Source organism: Ciconia boyciana, chromosome 5 (genome assembly GCF_034638445.1).
Source record: "Ciconia boyciana chromosome 5, ASM3463844v1, whole genome shotgun sequence".
NCBI lineage: Eukaryota > Metazoa > Chordata > Aves > Ciconiiformes > Ciconiidae > Ciconia > Ciconia boyciana.
Window position 1 is genome coordinate 15,217,397 of NC_132938.1, and position 23,737 is coordinate 15,241,133.

The 23,737-nt window shown below is 39.8% G+C and overlaps 1 protein-coding gene across 1 annotated transcript in view; it reads right to left on the bottom strand.

Annotated features, from left to right (window-relative positions):
- Positions 1-894: 894 nt before the first annotated feature.
- The window catches only part of SLC2A9 (solute carrier family 2 member 9), a 108,247-nt gene continuing 85,404 nt past the window's right edge, over positions 895-23,737 (bottom strand). The window contains exons 11-12 of the mRNA XM_072861840.1: positions 22,150-22,277; positions 895-1,399 (exon numbers count right to left, since the gene is read on the bottom strand). Coding sequence (XP_072717941.1) covers positions 1,142-1,399; positions 22,150-22,277 — 386 coding nt within the window. The 3' untranslated portion in view covers positions 895-1,141. The remainder of the gene's footprint in view (positions 1,400-22,149; positions 22,278-23,737) is intronic.

Below are 23,737 nucleotides of genomic sequence, written 5' to 3' on the forward strand. Positions count from 1 at the left end.
AGCAGATTCTGAGGACAATTTTAAATAGCATTAAATAGCTTAGAAACTTATTAATGTGAACTAGGTCTGGAGCTTCAGAATCTAATGCCCAAATGAAAATTAGTGTTTAAATATGAAATAGGCACCCAAATTCCTTTGGAGATCTGAGTGTTAAGAAAAGTCATTTGTTGGGTCTCAGGGAAATTTTGGCTCCTAAGACTTGTTTTAAAAGGAACCTGAAAAGCAAAAAAACAATCAAAAAACCCCCAACCCTTGGAAAACTTGTTTAATTTTTTTTTTAATGCTATACCCTACATGTACCATCAGAGTTCTCTCACTTCACCATGAGGTTTAGTTTTCATATTAAAGCTTCTATAGCTATTCTTAAAAAATAAAATTAAATATACATCGCTCTCTCTCTCTCCCCCCGCAGAAATGCAGTGCCAGCAAACCCAGAAACTAGAGGCAACTCTATTACTAGTTGATCAGGATTTACAAGAGAGACAAGGAAACCCATCAGGACCTGGAGCTCCCCATTTGTGAGAGGCTGGGAGATGTTGAGACTAAGCAACTGAAAGTCAAAATAGCTGGTAAAGGAATGGGAGGTCGGGGGAGTGTCACGAGCCTTCTTTCAAGTCCTCAATTCTCACCTGCAACTTTAGTGACATATTGGGAAACGTGGAGAAATGCGAGCCAGTACCATTTCAGGTTCGCTTGATTCTTAGCAGGCCCCTGCTGGGATCTCTTCCCTTTTCCCTGCCTTCTCCTCTTCCTCCCCCTCCTCCTCCTCCCTGGCAACTGCACACACACCTCCCCGTGAGCACACAGGGGTGCTCAGCCAGCTGCTGAGCACAGCCCCTGCTCCCCACCACCACTTCGCTTCGCCGAGTCTATATTCCCCACCCCACTCACCACAGCACCTATTTCACAGGTGTTCAAGAAAATTCTGGCTTTTATGGATTTAGTCAGCTGCCGCTACTGCTGCCTCTCGTTTCCTCAACCATCACCCTAGCTGCTAACGAATTCACTCGTACTCACTTAAAACATTCAAGGGGGAAGCATTTCATGCTGTCACATAAAAAAATACAAGTTGTGCATTGCTATAAACATACTGAATGAAAAGAGCATGTTTTCCCCCGTCCCCCAAAAGAGCATCCTGGGTTTACACAATCCCTTTTTTGGTTTCCCCATTGTCCACCGAAGACGTAAAGTTTGATTCTTGTTCTGCACTCGATTTCCTGTCCCCTGGGTAGTGGTTCATTTCTTTCATTTCTAAAGATACTTTATTCCTTTTGGCAAATGCCTGGCTGATCTCATTAAATGTCTTATTTTTTGTTTCAGGCAGGACAAAAAACAGGTAGGTAGCTCCTGCGAAGCAGATGGCAGCAAACACGAGGAAGCAGTAGGTCTGTAAACCACCCTGCAAATAGAAAACAAAGGAGAAGGTCATTATAAAAGGGACAAAAAAGTCAGAAGAAAAGCAACATCAGGAATGGTTTGAAAGAAAAAATGGGTGGTATGGAGCAATTTTTAACCAAGTACAGTAAGTGCTGGCATTCATTGCAAGTCAGAGCGCTTCGAAGTTCATAAAAATGCATGAATCTTTAGTTCTTCCAACACTGCCTGTGGCCCATCGATGGAAAAGCAGGTTCCTGGCAGAGGCACGCAGATCTGCAATCTAGGCGATGCTGGGAGACACCAGACTGAGTTCAGGCACTGCGGGTGTGAGGAGAGCAGGTGGCAGCAGGGCTTCTGCTATGTGCATGGCTTAACTGAGCCTTGCGCTGCCGTGGTATTTCTGGAAATGAGGCTGATGTTTCTCCGGGTTGCTCTGCATACTGCCTTGCAATTTCTAGGTACAAAAAATGAGGCACGCTTTTGCAACGCCATGCACCTGTACACAACACATGGGAAACCTGTTATAGCCAGGGGCATCTGCATCACAGTAGTTACAAACTTTGTGATTTGCAAAATAAACAAGGAAAAAACCCAAACAAGAGACATTTGTATTATTGCTAAAGTTACGTGAGCTTACAGCGGGAAAACAATCCCTAAAATGCACTTCCTTCATGCTAGAGACTAGTCTAAGAATTAACTGAAAATTAAGTACAGGCCATATTTGAATGTTTTGGATTTTACTTCACTACAAAAGAAGACACAAAAAAGACAGAAAGAAGTTAATTTATAAACTGATTATAAAGGCTCAAACCAACTACTAGGAGTTGCACTTCACTGAAACATAAGTATTTCTTGCCTGGTGATTATTAGATCATTTAGTAGCTTTCAGTTATGTTTCAATAGTCCAGTTTTGAAAAACGTTTGGTAATTACAACATCGCCAGTTGTGCTTTGTTGAACTAGGAAGAGGTTTGGTATTGTGGCTCCAGTGAAACCTGCCAGCCTTTGAGGAAACCTCCCTTCCTCCTCTATTGATTTACCTCACTGTGTCCTGAAAACAAATGTCCAATGAACACATATTTTTGACTTGTTTTTATTAACAAGGCTGATTTAAACCAAAAGGGGTATCTCCGGCTCCAAAAATAAGGTGACCTTTCTGTGGTGCCTTGCGTGAGGTCATGAAGAGCGAATAAGAGGAGAGCTGGACCCCTCATACATCACCCCAGGTGTTGCAAGGCAGAGGTTACCCCAGGGAAAATCACTCAGGACGGAAGAAGCAGACATGGCTTCCTATACATATTTACAATTGCCATTAAAGGTATGTATCTGAAACAATTAAGACAGAGCTAGACAATGATGTAACCCTGACTTTCCACGTTTTTCTAATACACTCTCATTGTCGTTAGAATCATAGAATCATAGAAAGGTTTGGGTTGGAAGGGACCTTAAAGATCATCTAGTTCCAACCCCCGTGCCATGGGCAGGGACAACTTACACTAGACCAGGTTGCTCAAAGCCCCATCCAAACTGGCCTTGAACACTTCCAGGGAAGGGGCATCCACAGCTTCTCTGGGCAACCTGCTCCAGTGCCTCACCACCCTTATAGGGAAGAATTTCTTCCTTACAGCTAATCTAAATCTACCCTCTCTCAGTTTAAAGCCATTAACCCTTGTCCTATCACTACATGCCCTTGTAAAAAGTCCCTCTCCAGCTTTCTTGTAGGCCCCCTTCAGGTACTGGAAGGCTGCTAGAAGGTCTCTCCGGAGCCTCTTCTTCTCCAGGCTGAACAACCCCAACTCTCTCAGCCTGTCTTCGTAGGAGAGGTGCTCCAGCCCTCTGATCATCTTCATGGCCCTCCTCTGGACTCGCTTCAACAGGTCCATGTCCTTCTGATGTTGGGGGCCCCAGAGCTGAAGGCAGTACTCCAGGTGGGGGCTCACGAGAGCGGAGTAGAGAGGGAGAATCACCTCCCTCAACCTGCTGGCCATAGTTCTTTTGATGCAGCCCAGGATACACTTGGCTTTCTGGGCTGCAACTGCACGTTGCTGGGTCACGTTGAGCTTCTCATCAATCAACACCCCCAAGTCCTTCTCCTCAGGGCTGCTCTCAATCCATTCTCAACCCAGCCTGTATTTGTACTTGGGATTGCCCCGACCCATGTGCAGGACCTTGCACTTGGCCTTGTTGAACTTCATGAGGTTCGCATGGGCCCACCTCTCAAGCCTGTCAAGGTCCCTCTGGATGGCATCCCTTCCCTCCAGCACGTTGGCCGCACCACAGAGCTTGGTGTTGTCAGCAAACTTGCTGAGGGTGCACTCGATCCCAGTGTAGTTATACCAGTCCTACACTGCAGGCTGGTTAAGCTCCCTGCTTTGGGGGCTCAGGGTATACACAATTCCTAGGATTATTTTTATGTTTCTCTTGCTCCGTATACATCATATATGGCATGGAAGAAGAACATGAATTCACGTGCGGAACAAGAAAGAAAAAAAGAAAAAACCCTTTTCTGCAGCTGCTTTTTAATACCATGGCTAATTGCCAGCCTGCCTAGTCACAATGTTTTCTGTGGATAATTCATGACCTAGTTCAGCCCTTCAACTCTTGTCTGTAACAGGGAAAGCTGGAAAGTGCATCCTCTGATATTGACTATGGACTCTTGAGATCATCAATGCTTTTTTTGTTAAATCCTAGAAGCACGAACTCCTGAGCAACCTGACAATCACAAGCCAAAGAGCACGGATGATGAGGGGGGAAAATATTCTGGCATGGGAACAGATATGACTTTCAAGCTTATACAGAGGCAGAAGCAAATGGATTTAGTAGACAGGAAAAAATAACTTCACAGATAAATCATCCTGTCATGTTAAGAATTCAAATTTTCCATCTGGATCTTCTGCATTTGAAATTGTTGTTCAGCAGAATGGTATAGCTCCAAACTGGAATCATGTTTTTCCCTTTTTAAAATCTTCATTAAACTAAATCTTCTCCATGATGAAAATGAACCAGTAATGCCTAGTATGAATAAGCCTGGCAATCAGATGCCACAAGTTACCAGCATCTCTTGGTGGTGCAGCCACAACTTTGTCCCACCTTTCTTATTCCTGTTTATTTCTTTGCTGTCCATGATCTAAATTAGCGTTATCTTCTTTGATTCATGTCTCTTTAAACCTTTTCTAATTGAACTGAACACTCTCATGAGTGTGTATTTTATTTGCAATTATTTTACATAATGTATTTACATTTATTGGTAATAAACTTGCTCTCCTTAATTTCTGCAGATCCCTTTAGAAGTAGCCCCCAAGGACCTCCAACTGAAGTTCCACAGAGAATAAGCTAAAAATTAAATTTTACTATAAATCTTACAAATGGGATTGTGGGAAGACACCAAGATTTTGCACTCCTTGTGTTCAGCAGGATTAGCACAACAGAGCCCTGATTCCTGGACAGGAACACTGCAGGGCAATCACAAAATGCCCTTTTCTCAGCAGCTAGTCTTCAGACATAATATTTCCTTAAAGCTGGTTATTATTTTACACACAGAGGAAAGACTAACACACATATTCATAAACCTTTCGTAACTCATTCAGAGTTCAACTCATCTCACCCAAACCTGCATTTGGCAGAGAAGAATGTCACGTGTGAATTAAATTACTCGTTATAAGCACGAAACCTTCTACCTGCTCCGCACACTGATAAAGGATGTAGGACAGATGTACAGGATAAAGTGGAAGGAAAATGTTAAATCCTGAATCCTAACTCAACAGAAACCCTTGGTGGGACATTGGGGGGATACAGCTCAGCCTAGATGTTTAATTCATTTTTATCCATTTCTGATGTATTCTGAATTGCCTGGTGCTGGAGGAAAGATCTGAGGGGTGGAAGTATTAATAGATTGGCCACAACATATTTGATGTGCCCATCAAGGGATCCAGAAGCTAGGATAATGTGCTGGGAAAAGGGTAAATGCTGAGTTATTGAATGATGGCTACTACAGAAAAGGTACTGATAGACAGATCTGACAGGAAAATGGATCTGTGTCTTTGTTCCATGAAATTAGTATAGTTTCTCTTATTTATATTATATTATATTATGTATTATATTATGCCCATGAAGCCTGTATCTCTCATTTACTCTTTGACATCTGTAATCTCCAAATCCATAGTCTCTCTTTGTTGTTTTACTCCTTCCAACTTGCTAGAGACAAGACATCTCTAGAGACTTTGCAGCTGCCACTCTAGAACTAAAACCCCAGAGTTTTGCTTATCTTGGTCTGGGGTGGGAGTAAAACACTGAGGAAGAACTTCAGTTAAAGTCTTGGGTGGCAAAGCACAGATACTCTGCAACTCTGTGTATTTGGCCCAGCGGACATGGTCTCAAGGTCCTTTACTGACATGTGCATTCTCAATGATATGAGAATAATGACAACATATATGATAAAATTTGAAAAGGTAAATGTTTTTCTATACTTTGTAACATTATTTCACTAACTGCATGGGATAGAAGCCTCAGTGTTCAAAAACTGAATACTTTTATCCACCTGAAGAGTAGTTTGACTCTTAATAAAAAATACCATATCCAAACAGCTGGAGGCGAGGGTTAAAAGAGGAAGGGAAGGGCGGGGGAAGAAGCAAAAGCAAGCCAATTCTGAATGGAAATTCTAACTAAATACAGAATAAATTCAAGGAAAGTATGCGGTTTCTGTTACTTCTCAGGTATCCCACATAAGGACGGGTCACTCCCTTACACTCAGCTCCTAGAAGCAGCAGCATCAATGCTGGCCAGGCAGGAGGCACTGAGCCAGCCCCATCCATGCCCCCGCCACATCCACTCAATTCTCTTCAGACTGCCTGCACGTACTGCTCAGGTTCAGAACAAGCTGCCACCTTCACCAAGGTGTTTCTCCTCCTCCAACACCAGATAGGCTTGCCAGAGCTAGGAACACAGTTCTTTAGCAATACCTGAAGCCAGGCTTTTATGTACAAGGTTAGAAACCAAAAGGAAGACAGAACAAAGCGCTACAATAGTCCGTGCTTTGTAGCTGTTTTCCCCTCACATTTCTTCAGTATGCCCTCCTGCATGAACATCCAAGGTTCAAAGTTGCCCAAAGTTTCAGGTGGTTTCCTAAATAACAACGGCTCTGTCTCTTGATAGGCTCATAGATATTCGTTCAGAGGCAAGGTCAGATACACAGGTGAAGGTCCTTGAAAGCCCAGGCTTTCTGTGGGTTACTGAAGGTCACCTGCCCTCCCAGGTGCACAGGGGAGGGCAAGAGAACAGCAGACACACACACTGATGCAATCTCCCGAGGAAAGCACCTTGGATACCTACAGCCTGTTCCTAGTTATTCAGCAGGCTAATAAAACCTTTCCAAAGCAGGATTTACATTAGATTTTTCAAGACTGGTGAGGGCTATTTCTATATGGGATATTTAAAAGTTAAGCATAAACTTTTAAACTCATCACCTTCTATTTTCACACCAGCTTTCTAAGGAGGCTATTTAAAACACTGCATTTCTGAAAATGTCCTGCCAGCTGAGTCTTGAATTACTCATTTTTCTCTTCTCTTTTCTGCAGCCGATCAAGGCTCTGTATTTGTCAAAAAAAGGAAAACCAGGAAACAATTCACCTAAGACACGCATGCAACTACCACAAAAAAGAATCAAAGTCGAAGGACTCAGGCAATTCCCCCAGATCAGATCCCAGGTGTGTCAAGCAATCAAACCTGACTTTGAGGATGAGATGTAGCTGCATAAGCGAGGTGTATAAATAAGTAGGTGCAGCCCAGCCACATTTTCTTAAGCAAAGAGGTTAACAAACATATTCTCAGCTTGTGTAGGGCTGCTATACACATTAGACAGAATGTACAGGCATTTCCTCCACATCCCTTTAAATAAAATGGTAAAGAATACTTAATTTTTACCACTATGAACAGACTTAAAGTGCCCAGAATGAATGAGCAAGAGCTCATTTTTTCAAGGTAAAAAGGAAAATGAAACAAATAAAAAACCTGGCATTGAAATGGCCAGATTTCCGGTTTTGATTAAAAAAAAAATTATCAATTTGCCACTTCTAAAGACTGCTAGCTGAGAACAGTCTTCCTGATAATAGCTTACATGCTGTGAACATTGTAGTCTGGAAAAATATAAAAGTAGTTCAGTAGAACATCATCACGTGCTATTGAATGATGGCTGCTTACTGACTTAACTCATTCAGTAGCAAAGGTTAAATTCTAAGCAGGACTGTGACACTGAAAACAGGAAAATAGATATTCTAGGGAAGATGCAGCAAAATAAATGAGCAAATGAACAAATTCTGAATCAGATTTAGCAAGCTTAAGAAATTAATATTTTTAAAACAGAATTTTTGGCTCTTCCCAGCAAATGCCAAAATGTGATTCTAAACTCTCAACTTGCAATGTCACAGCCGCTTGGCACTGGCAACGGGTGCGTGCATTTGGAACTTGCCATGAAGATGAGAGTCATGAGATGAGGGTCAAACTGGATTTTGAAGTGATGAAGTCAAATTATAATGGTTAGATGTCTTACTAAAATGATCAGCAGCAAAACAGTTATTCAGGTAAACATTTCACTTTACTTTGCCTCAAATTACTATAACCCACTGAAAAAAATGGATGAGAGAATTTGTCTCCTCTACCTCTTGTCCTTCTTCAGTTTCAGACATAATTTAAGCTTCTGCTGAAGGTGCAAGACACAGAAGAAGAACAGAGCACTAAAATACAATGTATGAAACATATTCCCTAAGTAAAAAATAGAGACGTTTTCAGACATGAACTGCAATTTCAACCCCAACCCTCACACATTCACTACCTCCTCATAAAAAAGTTAACAGATCCTTGTATTTTATACTTGAAGTGGGTTGCTTCTAATTAAGAGCATTTTTTCTCATATCTAACCTTCTGATAGCCTACATTTCATTTTTTCATATTTGAGGGGAACTTTAGCCATTTCCCTTAATACAGGTGCACTGTAGTAAACATCAGATGTATTTGCAAAAGCTTAAAATAGCTTGGCTGAGGGAATCTATGTATAGGCTTCTGTGTACACCTTTGTTACTGAAATTCTTGTGCTGCATAAGAGAAAAACTCAAGCGGTATTATTACACAGTAAGGAAATAATAAGGAACCCAAAAGATAATCTTCCTGGATAAATGGATCTTGATGCATGAGAAGGAAAATCTCAAGTGTGAAAATAAGGAAAAAGCAGAACAGAAGTGCAGGAGAGCCTCCCGTAACAAGTATAATGACTCAGAAGTATTACTTCACAGGCAGAAATAAATTAGTTTCTGAAAGAGGGAAAATAAACACACATATAGGTCTTTGCATTGTACTAGTAAGCAATCTGAACTAAGGCTACAAGCCTTGTAGCACCTGTATCCCATGTGATACTGAGCTCCATCTGGATCACAGATCCAAGCATGTTATTTTTCAAGACACTTTAGTCTAAAAAGAAAAGAAAATCAAAGTTTACCCCATTTCTAGCTAGTGACAATTTGTACTTTACTTCTTTCAGATGCCTTCTACCCTAATGTAAGTAAAAAGCTTATATCAAGACACATGAAAATTCAAAGAGTACCGTCTCTGAGTTCCTCACTTAAAAACCCAGCTAGGAAAAGCACTTGCTACTTGGCGGACATGATGTCTACCCAGCTATTTATTGTCTCCTTTCCTGTCATCTCAGCACCTGCCTCTGCCTCTCAGCATCAGCATCTGCCAACCAAAGCACCAACCCTGGCCTCCTACGCCAGGGCACAAGAATTACACCTCCACCCACCAGCTCAGAAACTGGGCACAACCTGACTACGACGGGCTGCAATGAGCTGCACATCTACAGCTATGTCCTCATTTTATTGTCCTTATGCAGAAAGGTTAGGCAAACATCAGCGCTCAACGCCAAGCACTTCTCCATTGAAAAGGTGTTTCCCAGCCACAACTGCAGAGGATATAGGCAGCTCTTCATAATAAAAATTTTAAATTTATTTTTTGTCACACAGTATTTACTATATAATTTCTTTCATATCCTTCTCTGCTCATGCTCTTACACTGTTCATTGTTTTAATGTTCTGAGAACAAAGATATTAATAGGATTTTTTAGTTATTTTAAAGGTGTTCCTAACGTTTGCTATGGCTCAGAACAGGCTATCACCTTGTTGGCTGAACCCTCCTGTGAAGACACACACCGTTATGGGCGGGACATTGACGGGGTGTGACAGGACAGCCCCAAAACTTTCCATCAATTTCTCAGATATTACTGAAGCCTGCCCCAAATCTAGTGACTTGTTCATCCATCATAAAAAGCACATAATTTTCCATTGCCAGTGACACTGACAGGAATTACAGAGGTCATTTCTGTCAGTCACTTGGTTCCCCAGCAGCCTGAAGAGCCAGGCACCTATGTATAACTTAAGCTTTTTACGCAAGTCTTCATTAAGGTCTGAGTGTTCATCTCTGGAACCTATAGCACAATATATATCTGCTTTATCAACATGCCCCAATTTCCAATTACAGGGAAACAATGCAAAAAAATAGATGATGGAGGATAGATACAACTATTACGACTTTGCAAAATCAAGCTGGTTTTTTATAAGTGGACAAAACATTTAAACTGCACAGTGACATTTATTAGTCCCTGCAAAAATGAGATATTCTACGCTATTGCTCTGCCAGAGAGCTGCAAAATGTCTTGCAGTTTATTACTATTATTGCCTCAGTTTTGCTGCAAAAATGCTGCAAGAGAATGATGCCTTTGTATCCCATTTTGGGATAACACAAGTTTCTTGTGGCAGAAGTAAAAGACGGGAAAAATCCCTGCAGTCCTCAGGGACTGTATGTAGGCCTGGAAAGATGAAAAAGAGGTTCCTCCCATTTCTAAATGAGCCTCGTTTAAGTCCTTTCTTTTTCCGAGGAAACCATAGCAGCAATTCAGTTCTTTGTCATTTTGATAGGGAGCCACATCATTTTCTAGTACAACCATGTGGAGAGATTTGAAGACCTCCATCGATCACTTCCCCAGCACTTCTGAGGATTTCAAAACTCTCTCCTTGCTGTAGGCATGTAGTCCCACAGTGCCAAAGGTAAAAGTCAAACCCCAGCCAGGACTAAAATCAGCTTTCCACTTAGTTGTCCTGTAATCATAACTAGGTATTCCTCTGCGATCCCTGGTTATTGGAAACATCTGTATTAGGAGGAAAGCCCAAAGATGAGTTGTTCTGGAAAATTCCTGAGGGGATAGGGAGGGAACCAGAGGAGCAGTAAAGATGCAGCTGGTCTCTGCAGGGCAGAAAGGTGGAAAAGGAGGGCTCTGGGCAGCCAGTTTTGGTTGCTGAGATGGAGCAGCCAGGCAGAGGCTAAAGCACACTCATCAGACTGAAGGCCAGTTGAATGAGGATTGCACAGAGGCTAGCAAAGAAGGGTACAAAACAGAGGCAAACATAAGCTCAACCAGCTGCCATCACCATAATCCAGGGAGAGGGGGGATGCGTGTGCAGCAATGGGGCAAGCAGCAGGCAAAGGTAACACAAGAGATGTTACAGAACCAAGTATGAAACCCCAAGAATATTCATGGCGGATAAAAATGACTAATTTCCTGATTTCCTCTCTGGCTTACATCTGCTTCCAGTGTGTTACTGGGAAAGGAAATTGCATTATTCTACAATGTAGTTTAGTATATCCATGCTAAGATTCCAATTTCAGTAAAATACATAGCAATTTAAGTATTTCTTGAATATGCACTGAATATACACCGTGACTTTGACACCAAAAAAGAACTCTGCACAGTCTTCTAGAAAGAGAAACTGTTATAACAGAAAACTTCTGGAGAAATCTGCTATGTTGTCCTGCAGTATAATACTAATTTACCATGTGGTCATTAAGTGCCTCATAACAATCTAATGGAACAAACTGAAATATGAAATAATAATGCATCAGCACGTAATGAAAATAACATGTTATGAAATTAATTGCTAATTATTAATGCTTAGTAATTCTTTGTATTTACACAATACATTACAAAAATTAAACAGCACCTTTTTCTAGATAACACGTAATTTAAGGTCCTACGACACCATTGGATTACGGAAGTCTGTCCCTGCAAACTTACTGTTACTGAAGAGTAACAGCTTAACGCACGCCTATTCTATTGCACCAGAGGTTTTCAAGCCTTTTAGATTGTGCTTTTCTGCTGCTGTAAGTTTGTCGCCCCCTCTGCCTGCTTCAGCGCATTGCACCTATTTCCACATACACACACACTCTAATTTCTGATTGACCAACTGTCCCTGTTCTCCACGCTCTAGCACCTCCTCAGCATACCAATTTCTACCAGCTGTCACTCACTCTTTAAAATAGATTTTTGAACTGCAAGCTCCAGCAAAGTCAGGCAAGGCCTCAGATTTTGTTTCCAGCAACATGAAATAAAACAGAAAATCTAGGGAGGTGATGCCAAACAATATCCACAAGTAATGATTTTGAGTCTGGCGAACTGTCTGTATCCATTTGTGCATGTACACTTTTACAAGATTTGGGGTTTGTTCATCTGAGTGCTTTGGAAAGAGTTTCTGTTTATACATGTGCCTGTGAGAAAGAGAAAGCAGGAGGCTTATGGACAAGCAATCATATTTGTTTTATATGTTATTTAGCCATTCATTATTCTGTTTAAAAAGTTCTTCATTAAATCAAGGACTGGAATAAATATCCTGTGGGATGATGAACTCCTTATGGTTTGTGAGTGACTTACAGAAACTCCACTGCTTGAAATGCATTCACATGAACTCTTCAGCCAACAGTTAAAAATACATCAAAATCCCCAGTCTGTTTTGTTCAACAGAGGATTAAATAAACAAAAATTTGCAAGAAATAAAGTATCTGATGGCTGAATGGTAAAGTCAGTTAAATTTAAAACAGAAATAGATGAGATTTAGAATTCATCACTGAATACCCTATTGAGAAGTATGAAATCCACTGGAAACCTTCAGTGGTAACTGAGTACTGTACATAGAAAATACTAATGCAAGTAAGTGATATTTGATGGCTTGTACCTTAAACCAGACAAGAATATATAAGTTCCTCTGGTCATACTTGTGGTTTGTTTTTTTTTTTAATGAGTCACTACTGCCAAAGGGAAAATGATCTGTTTCCTCTCGTTACCCATAAAAGAAGGAATATATGAAATAGTAATAAGCTTACAGAAGGATGACTAATATAACCTTGAAGGCCTTCAGGTTAGAGATTCCTCAAATTTCCATGGATGCTTGATTCTTGCCCAAGTTGTTCTGAAATTCACAAGGTTTTCTCTTATGTGTCAGTTTCTGATCCTTTTGAAATGAAGAAAATAAGTGACCTTTTCTCCCTCCTCAGTTGTTCACCATTAGCGTTTCCTTTCTCAAATCTTTTCTCCAGATGGAATATTTTTAGATTTGCTTTCTCATACTCCAAGTTCATTGCAATTTTTGCTGTTTCTTCCTCTTAATTTTTCTGCAGTTTTCAAGATTATTTGGCCCAAAGCATCATTACAGTATTCCTACTATGCCATCACCATTTCCAAGGAGAGGAGTAATTGCAGTTGTCTTTTTTTTGGAGTTTGAATTCTTCTGCCACCACAACCTGCAGCAGCCCCTCTTGCAGTGACACTGATGTATCACAGTAACAAACAAACAAACAAAGGAGCCTTAAATCTCAGTTTAAAGGAGGCTTAAAGGAGCCTTAAAGGAGCCACATGCTGTGTGTACACTTAATGAGAGACACTTCCTGCTCTGAAGGCTTAAAAATGTCAATAAACTCATAGAAAACCAGGAACACAGATGCCAGCCAGCCCGTTCCCATTGCTAAGGCAGCCTCAGTTCTTGACAAACATCTGTCTGCCTGTCTTTTATAGATCTCCAGTAATGGACAAGCTACAGTTTCTCCACACATCATTAAACAGTTCCACTATTCTCATGATTAAAAGGTTTCCTAATATCTTTCTAGATGCAGTTATCTGAAAATATAACATGCATTCTCTCTGCTTCATCACCCTTCTTGCTGGTGAAATCACTGAACAGAACAGGTCTGGACCCAAGACAAATAGAGAATGGGGAAGCAAGTGCAAGTGGGTCTGGCATGCCTGGAAACTTTCTAACTGAGTTGGGTATCAAAGCACCTCCCTGCTAGAGCTGTTAGCTGAACTAACTCCTTCGTAATGCTCAGTTACTGCAGAGGACCTTGTGCTGGATCTCATTAAATGTGAACTTCACATTCACTGTAGCAATCAATAAAAGAATCAATTCATTCCAATGAAATTTGATAAAAAAGTTTTATTATTCTTCATAAGGGTTGCAGAAGCCTGAAAAGCAAGGCTCTGCTCATATCTGACAGGCAGCAAAAGCCACCTGGGATGGGGACACATGCAGCTGAGGAGCTAGAGCCTCTGATTGCTATAACTATTCAGCCCTGACCAAATGGGCAGGCTGCTGGACATGGTGCAGAGAGCAATAAAATAGCATCCCCTTTTTAAAAATACATACTCTAGTCTCTTAAGTGCTTTATTCTTTCTGTATAACTACAACTAAAAGGAGTATCCCACCACCACTGCCATCACCGGACTTTTTGAACGTGTGGTCTCATCTACAATTGAGTACTTTGTGCTCACTCTTGCAGATTAAAGCATGGTATCAGCATCAGGCAGCTCTGCCCTTGATTACATTAATAAGATTCCTAAGGACATACTACTGGACCAGTAAACACTACTACCTGTGAAGCTGGGTCCAAGTGCCCTGTTGAAAGTGAAACACACTGTTTCCAGATGAGCAGGGATGCAAATCTAAGTTTCTCACACTTCAAGACCCTCTTCTGACAAGAGGTTTAGCTGCAAATGCAACCCCAGTCTGGTTTGCAGTGTGGATAAGTAGGGAGAGATGAAGCATTGTTGCTGGAGATTGCACAGTGCTAATATAAAAAGGGAACTACAGGCACTAATATTGTTCCTAATGTATCCATATTTAGTAATCAAGCAGCTCTGTGCAGGAAAATAGCTTTGCATATTTTCCAGACTAACACCCTTCCCACTGAGAGTGATGAAGATGCTCTTAACTGACTTTGACCTTAAAGAATACTTATTCTCATGTCTACTATACCAACATTCACGCTTTCGTAGTATGGAGTCACTTTCCAGGAAAGAAAGTTAAGATTTGGTATCTGACAGGCTCTACATGTTGGAACAACAGTCAGCAAACTTAAACCACATAATTTATTATCTTGGGAAAAACAGAAGCCACATAACCACTGCTGTAATTAGTCTAATTTTAAAAGGTCTGCAAGTGCAAGTCTAGATTAAAAACACACATTGCTAGGAAGAAAGCACACAGAACACAAAGAAGAGACCTTCAAAATTCTCCTTTATGCTGCCTACAAACAGGTACGCTTTTGCTTCCCGCATAAAAAGCTCGCTTCTTTTTAAAATATCTTTGTGAATTCTAGTCAAAGACTAATTGATGTCATGTATTAAGCTTCTTAGCAACCTGGAGGGTTTATAAAATACCTACAATGTAATTATTGAAAAGAATGCTTCAGTCTAACCACGCAGATGAACATGTTACACATATTAAAATAGATGGAATTACTCAGTAAAACTTACACTTTTACCAAAACAACAACAAAATTTTAAAAATATGTATGTTCTTCTTCCTCCTAGAATTTCCATTGGCTAAAATAAATTATGGAACTAAGTACTAATTATTCTGCCGGTGCTATCCATTCTAGTCAGTGGATTTAACCTGAAAATCTGACATATTTAGGTTTGTTATCCTGAGCTGTGATTTAGTAATATAGTAGTATATCACCGCTAATGAGATTAGAACAGAGACAGAACAGAGGCATTTAAGGAGAAACGCCCCCGTGACAAGGAAGATCTCCATGTAAAGTATGTCTTGGTGAAGGTGGGCTTCCTGCTCCCCTAGTTGGGGACGGTGCTGGTTTTGCCCCGAGCATGAAAAGATCTTCACAATGGCTTACTCCTATAGGAAATAACAGTAGCATCATCGACACTTGTGTTCTCATCAAAACAGCATTAGTATTTTTCTCAAGAAGAAACTAAAGAAACTGGTTGCCTCACATTGATTTCTGCAGACCAATAATATCACTGATCTGTAAAGCGTAAAGTGAGAAACATCCCACATACACCTGCAGATCTGTGTATCAGGAAGAACCACTTGGTTGCTGCTTGGTTATACTGAAACATGGGAGAGCTTGAAGGGAAATTTCTCTATTTCACTATTACAAATGTTTTGCACTCTTTCTCACATGTGCACGAAGTTCACAAAATTCACATGATACAGGAACTTAAAATGGTCCTATTTTGATTTTGTCTTTCTTCTAAAGATGAAATCTATCTCCAACTGTACAATCTCCCTTTTCTCTCAAGATGAACAGATACCCTCTGTCCCATAGACTCTTCCTGATTTTCTAAATAAAGTTTCACAGAGGGAGAGTAGAACAGATGCACCTGTTAACATCCAGAAAGCATCCATTTATTAAGACAGGCTGAAGCATTTGTCATAATTTACCCTATAAAATACATTGATGAGCAGCAGGAAGTCTCATGGTCTTTTCCAGAATTTTTAGTGAGTTTTATTTCAACTCAGGATTGATAGTGAATAATATTCAATTTTTAAAACTGAGATTAAAACTATTCTCAGAAATGGACAAACTCTGGCTGCATATTAGCTACCATCAGTTTTGATTCCTGAGTCCTCTGAATTTAAAAGCTAACTAACACAGAAGTACCAAATCTTGGTGTTTTTTAAGAAACAACTGGACAAGCTCCTAAGAAACTTGGCCTGATCTCACAGCTGACCCTCTCTGAGGAAGGGGCTGGACCAGAGACCCCCTGGAGTCCCTTCCAGCTGGAATGATTCTATAATTACATCCACAATTGCCCAACACTTTCACTCCAAAAACTTTGTTGGTTTATGTCTGCTCATTTGAGGCATAAAATATTATTCCCATTCCCAAGGGATGATATGAATAAATGATGGAATGATTTGTTCTGGATAACTACAGAAGCTCATTCTCAATATGCTTTCTGCACACAAAAAAAAATAAAGTTAAGTACTCACAGGTGTGCATACTGGGCATAAACTCTTTTCAAGTACCAGCAAATACTTGAGGTCTGTTTTATGACACTGAATTTGCTCCAGGTGTTACAGCTAGCTCCGAATTTACTCAGAAAGAAACCACAAAGAGAATCTGTGTCTTACATTCCCAGAAGCTAAACCATTAGGAAACAGAAGTTACACTAGCAACACACGGAGAAAATGACTAATCCTCTGAGCTTGCCATGCCACATTCATACATTGAGATACTCTGTCGATATTGTAAAGCAACCAGAAGCCCATTTCCATCAATGCATACTATTTTAAAATGAGTAAGTGAATTTTATCAGTAGTGACAACATCTAGCACTTTTTCTCAAGAAGAAAGACAACAAATTGTCTATGAGGGAATTTCAAACCACATTCATGTTCCCACTGCAAGCTCAACTGTGACACAGCTTATGTGCCACATGAGGATTGCGTGCTTGGGTGATCCGTACACAAGATGTCCATGATGGAAATGCTTATTTTAGACCTCAAGAAACTGCATTATCTGGAGGTCTCAGGAGAATTGCTAGCATTTGGAAGACATTTTCTAAAATAATTTCATATATTAAGGAGTCATATTTTCAAAGACTGATTTGTTATGAACACATCAAAAAGAACAGTTGCGCTTTTATATGCCTTCTGAGCAGGAAAGTGCTTTAAAATGTTTTTCAGAGGATATTAGTCACAAAAGGAATAATGGATGATTTGTAACACTGCACATCAAAACTGCAATATAGGGCTGAAGCAAGAATCAATATTATTTATCACGATTGTGAGACAAGCCCTGCTGCTGCCCTGAATTATCTACAGCAACTGAATCATGACAAAGAGCAAACAAGGGAGAAAGATTTGGCGTTTGAGGGAGTTTAGCTGAGTTGGGTCTTCACCCAGCTAGCTATTTGTGAGATCCTGACCCCAGAGCATTTCTGCTGAAATTTCAGCAACACAGCTGAAAATCAGATAAATTTTGTAATTTAGTTTAAGAACTTACAGGAATCTATCTTTAAAGATTTTGACCAGATAGTGTGGTATCTAGTGTAGCAATTTCATTTATGTGGAAGAACACACTGCACAACTGCACATCTTTTTTACTTTTTTTTTTTTTTTAAATTTGAGTCACTTAAGTAAATTTTTTTAAAGGAAAAATGTTCATAAATCTTTTAGGAAAGTGAACAAATTACAGATGCACAAGGAAAAACACTATTATTTTCACCTCTACATACTGAAACAATGAAAAATGTAACAAACAACAGATAACAGACATGAATTGAACAACCAATGTTTTAGGTTCAGATCTTTCAAAGGCATATGAATGCACATCGATAGCTTTATGAATGCAAGCTGCCTTTAAATCAAATGCTGGAATTAAGTGTTTGCATAAGTCTCTAAGAATAAGGACACAACGTACCTATTTAGGTATGACAATATATTCAATATGCTTTTCATCAGCTCACACAAATTTTGAACCTTTCTAAATAGCTATTTTGGTTAGCTCACAAAAATTTGAGACTCAAATCCCATTACAATGCATTAAAATATAAAGTATAGTATATAATGTAAAGGCAAAATAAAAAGTGTTGAAGTTGTAGTTATTTCAGATAAAGCATTTTAATTCCTTCAGCCTTACACAAGCATTATTATAACTTCAAGCATTCTTCCCCAAGTGGCGAAATTACTTTTTTACTGTTACATGGTTGATTCAGTGCACATTGTCACATCCTGTGGCTCCATTCTGAAGAGAAGCTCCCTACGCTACCGCTCACAAGGTGTGAAGCCAGAGGTTGTTTATGGACTGCTATGATCTCCTGACATGCAAATGCCATACAAAAACATGAGATACGCAAGTCAGAAGAGAGGGCAGAGAGCTGAAGTGCTTTCTTACTTACTCCAAATACTCACTGATGGATATTTTGCAGGAATGAAAATTTGGAGATTTGGCATCCAAGTAACAGAGCATTAGGACCCAGTTCTAGCACCTGTGGGAGCACTGAAATGCTTTGAAAGGAGGGGCCAGCCATGTCTTTATGAACCGTTTCAGGCATCTCTGGTCTACCGGTTTATCAAAGCTGTCTTTGTCCCTTCACAGCTTGTTGTTCAGAAAAGCCTCATGCCTTCATTCTCAAGTAACGGCAATGGGAAAGCGATACTGTTGAGTGTCACTCAAGGTGACATGTTTGACATTTCACAAGGTCAAGCTCTATGTTAAACACAAGTCTGAAATGCCTTCAGACCTAAAACCAGATCTTTTATAATTCCTCTGTATGTTCTAAGATCCCATGCAATAAGGCTTCTGCAATTACTGTATTTTGCACTAAAAAAAAGATTTTAAAAAAGGCACATTTTTGACACCTACAATATCAGACACCTCTGAGCAATCACATAGTATCAAATGTACTTGTGAATTCAATATACTATCAGTTGTCATTTTAACCTCAGTTCTGATCCTTCGCACAAACAAATTTCTCAAATAGGCAGTGGTGAGGGCTGGAACAGTAGCCACATTTTAAGTTTTTTGTAATTTGTCAAAAATTGATTTGTATACTAGCTTTTCAATCTCATCCATACGTTTTAATGTATGACTCAAGCCAGTGTTTTATTTTATTACATGTATCTACAGATGGTTGAGGGGAGAAAATCTAGGCATTCAAACTAGTTAATTGGTGACATTTGGAGCACTAACTACTGGTTGATTTTTTGAATAACTCTAAAGTTAACATATTTGTTTCCCAGACATTTGGGATAATTTTGTAGAAGCACACCAATGATCAAAAAAGTATCTGTTGTCTCTCAAGCAATCAGATTAGTATTTAAATACACAGAAGGGATTATGCATTCATTCTGTGAAGGCATTTTAAAGATTTTTTTTCTGTTTTAGAATTACAAAAATGAGCTAAGGAGAGGATATTGCCTTTCTGTAAAGAAACAGGTGACTCACAAGCTAAATTTTGAGAATAAGGCTGACTGAAATAGGAAAAAAGTGAAAGTTAGGGACTGAGGAGACATCATAGTTTGATCTTGTGAAAAAGCTTTAAAAATCAAAGTCTGAGTAACACTGCTTTCATCTTTAGGTGCAAACTCTAAGCTCTTTCTCTTTATTACTTTTTAAAGAAGAGAAAACCAAAAACCTTGCAAGGTGAAAATATAATTTACCTTCATTAAAACTAAACTGGTAATTTCATAATCACAAAATGGGAAATTTTTATGACACAAAATGATAAATTCCCCAAGGCTACAGCAAACTTCATATAGATGCATACTAAATCACTCAAAAAGCTTTAATGTGCATATGAAAAGTTAGAGAAAGTAGTTTGCCTTTTTATTTGAATTTACTGAGGGCCTTTTTAAACAGTTGCCCCCAGGTGATCTGTCAGATGGGATTAGCAGGACAAGAAGGGAGAGCCCTGAGTTGCGTGAATTCAGATATGACTGACGGCCAGAGCTCAGGTAACTCCTCGGTTTTGTGCACGAGCCAGAAACCACTATTTTAGAGAAACTTGGTTATTCCTTAAATGTCTCTGGATAATTTAAAAACATAACAAATAAAAGTATTCTGATTATTCACCCCTAGATTTGAGACCTCATTCCCTGCCACCTGCCCGGCCGCCAAGGAGGCAGGCGGTGGGACAGCTAGTGCCTGGCCAGCCAGGTTGGAAGGCAATCCCCAACGCTGCTTAAACAGTCAGTCCCCATCTTCTTGGAGAAACAGCTATTAATCCACACAAAAGCACCTGCGTGCTGGATGAGCTTGTTGCTGCCTCCCGGACCATACTGATGCTGATGACTAAGGTTAGGTTTTCAAAAACACAAGGGTATTGTCTAATTCTTTCTCTGCTGTATTTGGTAGATGTTCTAACGACCTCAGTGAGAAAAGAATTATGTCTCTACCTGCTTTTGAAAATCTCACCTTAAATGTCTAAGCTGGCAAGTCCTTACTCTGTGCCATGAAACTGGTGAGAAACATTAATTGATTTCAGTAAGCATTAAAACAAGCTCTTAAGGCTTATAGATCTGAGCAGTCTAATTGAAGTTAATGTTAGTAGGAGTGCAGAGTTTGGAAGGGTGACAGCCTTTATACTATGTTGACTTTTGAAGGTGGTCCAAGTAATCAAAATGACTACAGACTTTTTCCTTTTACAAGAAATTTTAAATTAACTCTCAAACTTAGATCAAGGGTCAGATGTTATAAGACTTTCAAGTTCTCCCATAAAATATCTCATACAGATAATTTTAAACAGTACTACTTAGTAAAAGCAGTTTTACTTGTCAAATGAAAATTAATATATAGTCTTACAGTATGATGTAATTTTACAGTATATGCAAATACTGTTATACAGTATTGCATATGATAAAGTATCATATAATTTTCAGTTGTAAGAAGGCACAAACAATATTAACACCTCCTTGCCTGTTATTCAAATCTCTTACTCAGAGATGATTTGAAGGGTAATCCAAAATCTCTCTCCTGGTTGTGAGGACCTGCAAGTAGCCTGGAGGGCTTGCTCCCTTCTGTGCCCTTCCCCTGCCCCTATTATTTTCCTCTGTGCATTAAAAAAAAACAGTTAGGACTTCTTCATTTTGTGCTGTAGTTGTGAGCTTCATTCTTAAACTGTTATCAGTGGAGGACGGCTCTTTAGAGTTTGGACATGGTTGGTCAGGGGACTGATCAGCTGTCCTTCAGCTCCTGAGATGGAGAATCAGCTCCTGTGTGAGCTCCAGAGACTGTGGATGGTCCCTGGGAGAGCTTCATGGTCAGGAAAAACCTCAGTGTGGTTTTGAGCAAGAAGCTGCTTGAAGCCTCCTTTGCCAGACAACGACACATCAACAATGATGAAGCGTTCTTTGGAATCAGAGGGGAAAAATGCTGTTCTATGTTGAACTTTGAATTTTATTTTTTCTTTTTCTTTTTTAAATTTAAATTTTATCTTTTTAGAAAATAGACTTACCCTATTAGAATACAAACATCAGTTGTCAGACAGCTCTTGATGAAACTGGCCTCTGTCCTCCATACAACTAGTTCAGCCAAGGAAATAAAGCAATCCACTAAAAGCAAAACTTATGGGAGCCTGGGGAAGCTGGGACAGGAACAAATTCATCCATGCAGCAACTAGGCTGCAGCAAGAAGGAACCAGCTAATGAAGATAAAAGCCCGACAGAAGAGACTGAAAAAAAGAGACATGAAGCCAAGCTTAGACGGGGAGGGGAGAGGAGAGGAGGGGAGGGGAGAGGAGGGGAGAGGAGGGGAGAGGATCTATTCCTCAATGAGACCAATAAGGATTCTCAAAGCCCAGGGTAAACCAGAAGATGGGTAGCCTAAAGGCTGAAGAAAAAGGCAGTGACAATCACCATCAGTGACTGTGAACTCTTGACACAGCCATTAGACTGCATTGCTAAAGCACTCCTCTGGGGAATTTGCCATACAGGGTTGTCCACGGTTACAATAATTTTTCTTTTGCAGGACAATTTTCTCCAAGACATTCAAACAAGGAGATATGTAGGTAGCACAATTGAACTGTATCAAAAACATGGTGGGAATTTAATCCACTTAAATAAAAAGACATTAATTATTACCTGAAAATTACTATTCAAACATTGTATGCTACACTATACCAGCTATATCATAGTATATCAAATATCAAGGCTGCTGAGTACCTGAATGAAAGGGAAGAGCAGTCCGACTGCAAAGTTGGAGAGCCAGTTGACTGTCCCTGCTATCATGAATGCGGCCGGCCTCTGTGACTGCTGGAAAAACTCTCCGGTGAGGACAAACGGAATCCCACCTGAAACAGGGTCCAAAAAGTCAGTGGTTTTAGTAAACTTCCTCTGCCAAAAGCTGTTTCACTTACAGAGGTGAACGTGCTCTGTGCTGCACACCTCAGTGACTAGCACTGCTCTACAGCTCTCTGCTTAGGTGTACGCAGGGCTTCTGAGCCAGTAAAATGTGACTTGTCAAAATCATACTTCAGAGAAGTGACACCTTCCTCTTTCATGCCACCACATCTCCTGTTTCACATCCTTTCACTGATGGCAAGCAGGTAACAGAGCAGTGAATCCACACAACAGCTTCTCGATTACCATGTGACGAGCCATTTATTAAAAATAACAATGATTGTTTCTACTAAAATGCTTGAAATTCTGAAAATTCAGAAATACTCCAAAATAGTTTCAGGCCTTAACAGTTGGAAAGATGGCTTCAAAGAGATTAAACAGTGGTTTTTTTTATAATTATTACCCACTTTATTTCAGCAATAAAAAAGGCAAAACGTTTGCTTCTCTATGAGCATACTTTTCATTGATGCTTATTTAATACATTCCCTTACTAGATATACTGCTGGCACTTCTGGCAAGGTCTATTTCTCCCATCAGCCAAGGACTCTGACCTCCATAATAACAAGCTCAGTTGAATACCACATTTGTCACTCGTGTTTCCTTCCACTTAGGCAGTGGACTACTTTGTACAGCACTGGCATATTGCTGGCCTGACAATAACCCCCAGGGAATAGCTGTCTGGTAGCTGAAAGTCTCAATCTATGATCTTTGGCTTTCTTCATTCCAATAGGATATTTCAATAGAAATATTTCAATTTTTACAGAATAAAACATGGATTACATTTGCTGATTGGCTACATATTTCAGTTAATGTTGCACATTAGACATGCATCTACTTGCAGAATTATTTCAGCACAGTTTGGAGAACTGTAAACCTAGTAACATCAGTCAGGTCTTCAGTTCTCTGGTGCTACTACTTTCTACCTCTAGGTTCTCATGTCTGCCGGTATTATCTGCCTCACCACTTAGCTTTGTAGGTGAGACCCATGTACACACATACTATGTAAGCCCTTTCTCTGTTTTAAGCATTTTAACAAGTTGGTGTGAACAGTCAAAAGCATATTAATGGACACACTTCCTCTCAAAAACTTCTGTAACAATCCTGACTTCCAATATATATATAAATTAAGATAAATACACCACCAAAAACTTATCCATCTACTGGATCTTATTGCACGTTTTTGCTTGATCTATGTGTTTATCTTTTGTACTGCCCTTACTCTTGGACAGTTGTGAATACATCTGTAAATGCTTTATGGTGACACATTGTCAGGTAGCCCCTTGTGCTCAATGGCACTACACTTAAACACATGCACCAGAAGCTGTCCTACAAGTAGTATGAGATAGGAATTTGTAAACACATAACAGGACATGCAGATGACACATGGTATCAGATATTCCTCCATTCCAGA